This window comes from Diaphorina citri, unplaced genomic scaffold (genome assembly GCF_000475195.1).
Source record: "Diaphorina citri unplaced genomic scaffold, Diaci psyllid genome assembly version 1.1 scaffold5330, whole genome shotgun sequence".
Lineage (NCBI taxonomy): Eukaryota > Metazoa > Arthropoda > Insecta > Hemiptera > Psyllidae > Diaphorina > Diaphorina citri.
This window is the reverse complement of record NW_007382706.1, coordinates 1-2,730: the sequence shown is the minus strand read 5'-3', so window position 1 is coordinate 2,730 and position 2,730 is coordinate 1. Positions and strand designations below refer to the sequence as shown.

At 33.5% G+C, this 2,730-nt stretch overlaps 1 protein-coding gene across 1 annotated transcript; it reads right to left on the bottom strand.

The window, feature by feature from the left end:
• Window positions 1-203: 203 nt before the first annotated feature.
• On the bottom strand, window positions 204-2,727 carry LOC103521495 (dynein assembly factor with WDR repeat domains 1-like; the record flags this gene model as incomplete). The annotated part of the gene is made up of 4 exons (XM_026832150.1): window positions 204-1,366; window positions 1,650-1,787; window positions 1,941-2,100; window positions 2,684-2,727. Coding segments are annotated over 4 exons (555 nt in total), but the record flags the coding sequence as incomplete, so codon positions are not given.
• Between the last annotated feature and the right edge of the window lie 3 nt (window positions 2,728-2,730).

Sequence of the window (2,730 nt, the reverse complement as noted above, 5' to 3'; positions counted from 1 at the left end):
GATCAACTGAAATAAAATTAGAAATAAAAGTAAATAAAATTCGACTATTGTACATAAACCAAATTTGTTTAGATACTTCTAATAGAAATGCATACTGAGGAAAGGGTAGGTGAACTCTAGAACAAATGCCAATGAGGTTTTCTGTTGTAAAGTTAAGACAATCAATTATTATTGATACCCTGATACAAAGACGCTTCTTAGATACTTCTAATAGAAATGCATACTGAGGAAAGGGTAGGTGAACTCTAGAACAAATGCCAATGAGGTTTTCTGTTGTAAAGTTAAGATAATGTTGTAAAGTTAAGACAATCAATGATTGATACCCTGATACAAAGACGCTTCTAAAAAGCACAAGTATCATCAGATTTCATATGAAGCATGACATGTTCTGGTTAAACTTTGAACTTATATGTAAAAAATCGCTGTTTAGTGACATTCAAAATGATGATGTTATGAAAACCACAAAATGTGGTCAATATTCAGCACACAACGTAAATCAAACCTAATATTATGAAACCTGAGATCCTGAGAAAAATTTCTTTGATTCTTTGTCCAGTAATGTTTCGGGCATTCTTCATTATTATTTGTCAATTCTTTTTGAAAATCCCAAGGTGATTAGTAAATCCAGCCTCCCTTTCCTGGTACGTCGGTATACTACTACTGTACCTAATTATTATTACAATGTATGGCTATCCTGCTAAATACTCTTCCTTTGTTATTTGAGATTGTATCAAAATTTGTCTCTATCTCCTTTACGTTAAGTATAGGCTAGCTTGTAAGTTATCAGTACTTCATACTTCTCCAATATTGTCTCTAGGCCTAGGACAATAGCATTCTTATTTTTATACTAAAATAAAAAAATTCTATCCTGTATATATTTTTCTAAAAAATATAGATCGTTGCTTTATTTTTTCCAGTGAATATTTTTAGGTTTGTTCACAGGATTTCGTGTCTTTGATCCATTCACAAAACCTTACAATAATTTTCAAACTCACTACATGCCATGAACTCCATGAAGGCTTTACATTTCTGGACCTAAGTAGCTAGTTAAAACTAAAACTTACTTTGATAGTTCAAAGATGGGTTTTCTCTTAGATGTAAGGCTTTTCTACACAAGACTGGATTATCTAATATAAAGTTAGTTTCTAAAAGGTTAATCCCGGTTCATCGATCTCCAAATGCAGCAAGTATTGTCCTTAGATGCCGTAATAATGGTGTCACCATTGTAATTGAAACCACAAGAGAATACATCGTCCTGGTGAGCTTTTAAAACCTGGATACACTCTCCACTTTCTGTACTCCAAAGTCTACAAGTTGTATCTTGGCTGCCCGACAGAACCAGCTTTCCTGTTGGATGGAAACTCACCTGAAATGATGGTCAAGAAGAATCTTTCTTAGGCAAATTTATTAATCTTCAAAGGGTATTAGAACTTTAGGAGTAAAAGATCGAGTTTTTTTTTGTGAAATAACAAAGGCTGGCTTATCAACAAAGTTAAGAACCATTTTTTTTACTAATGTTACAACAAATTGCCAAATAGCTATACCTAGTAGGTAAATACCTATTTAAGTAATTTAGCAGGAATATGAGTCTAATGGACCTTTCAAAAGTGGGTTAGACACCTGGGTAGTTTCAAAATTTCATCACTAACCTTCGACACCTCATTAGAATGGCCGTAAAATGTTTGTAATAGTTCTACAGCACCGCCAACAGTCCACAGTTTAGCTGTCTGATCACTACTGGCCGTTGCTAGTTTTGATCCGGAGTAATCAAATGCTATATCTAAAACCTGGAGGATATTTCAAAAACAAAATACCTAGGTATTAAAATAAAGAAAAAAGTCTGAGTAAAGGTGTGATACGCACGAGGTTCCTAAACGATAAGCAATTTATTTCTCTCATTATTCAGATTAAAATAACACTACCTATTAATTTACACCTACCTCGTCCTCATGATTCTTCAACGTGTAAAAGCAAGTCATTGTTCTAACGTCCCAAATTTTGGCGGTCCCGTCTAGAGAACTACTGGCTATCATTGAGTTGCTAAAGTTGAACAAACAGTTGCTGATTTCTTGGGAATGTCCGGTCAAAATATGTATTGGCCTGAAAATTGAACGATGGATGGACTTAGGTTAAAGAACGATTTGATATAATTTTACAAAGAATAATCATAAAATTATTAAAGAACGTAGGTAGGTATGTAAAAAATAATATATAATACCTACATTTGCTCATTAACTCATTACTAATTACGTAGGTAGGTAAGTTTTTGAGTTCATATCCTGAGTGAGTGATTAATAAACTCATCACAGCACATTGCATAGTCAAACATGAGTTGCTAAAGTTGAACAAACAGTTGCTGATTTCTTGGGAATGTCCGGTCAAAATATGTATTGGCCTGAAAATTGAACGATGGATGTACTAGGTTAAACAACGATTTGATATAGGTAGGTAATTTTACAAAGAATAATCATAAAATTATTAAAGAACGTAGGTAGGTATGTAAAAAAATAGTATATAGGTAATACCTACGTTTGCTCATTAACTCATTACTAATTACGTAGGTAGGTAAGTTTTTGAGTTCATATCCTAAGTGAGTTCACTGAGTGATTAGTAAATTGATTAGTCATCACAGCACATTGCATAGTCAAACGAATTTCCAGGCTGCCATAAAAATTCAACTCACTTGCTCGTTCGAGTGTCCCATACCACAATAGAGCTATCGAATGACCC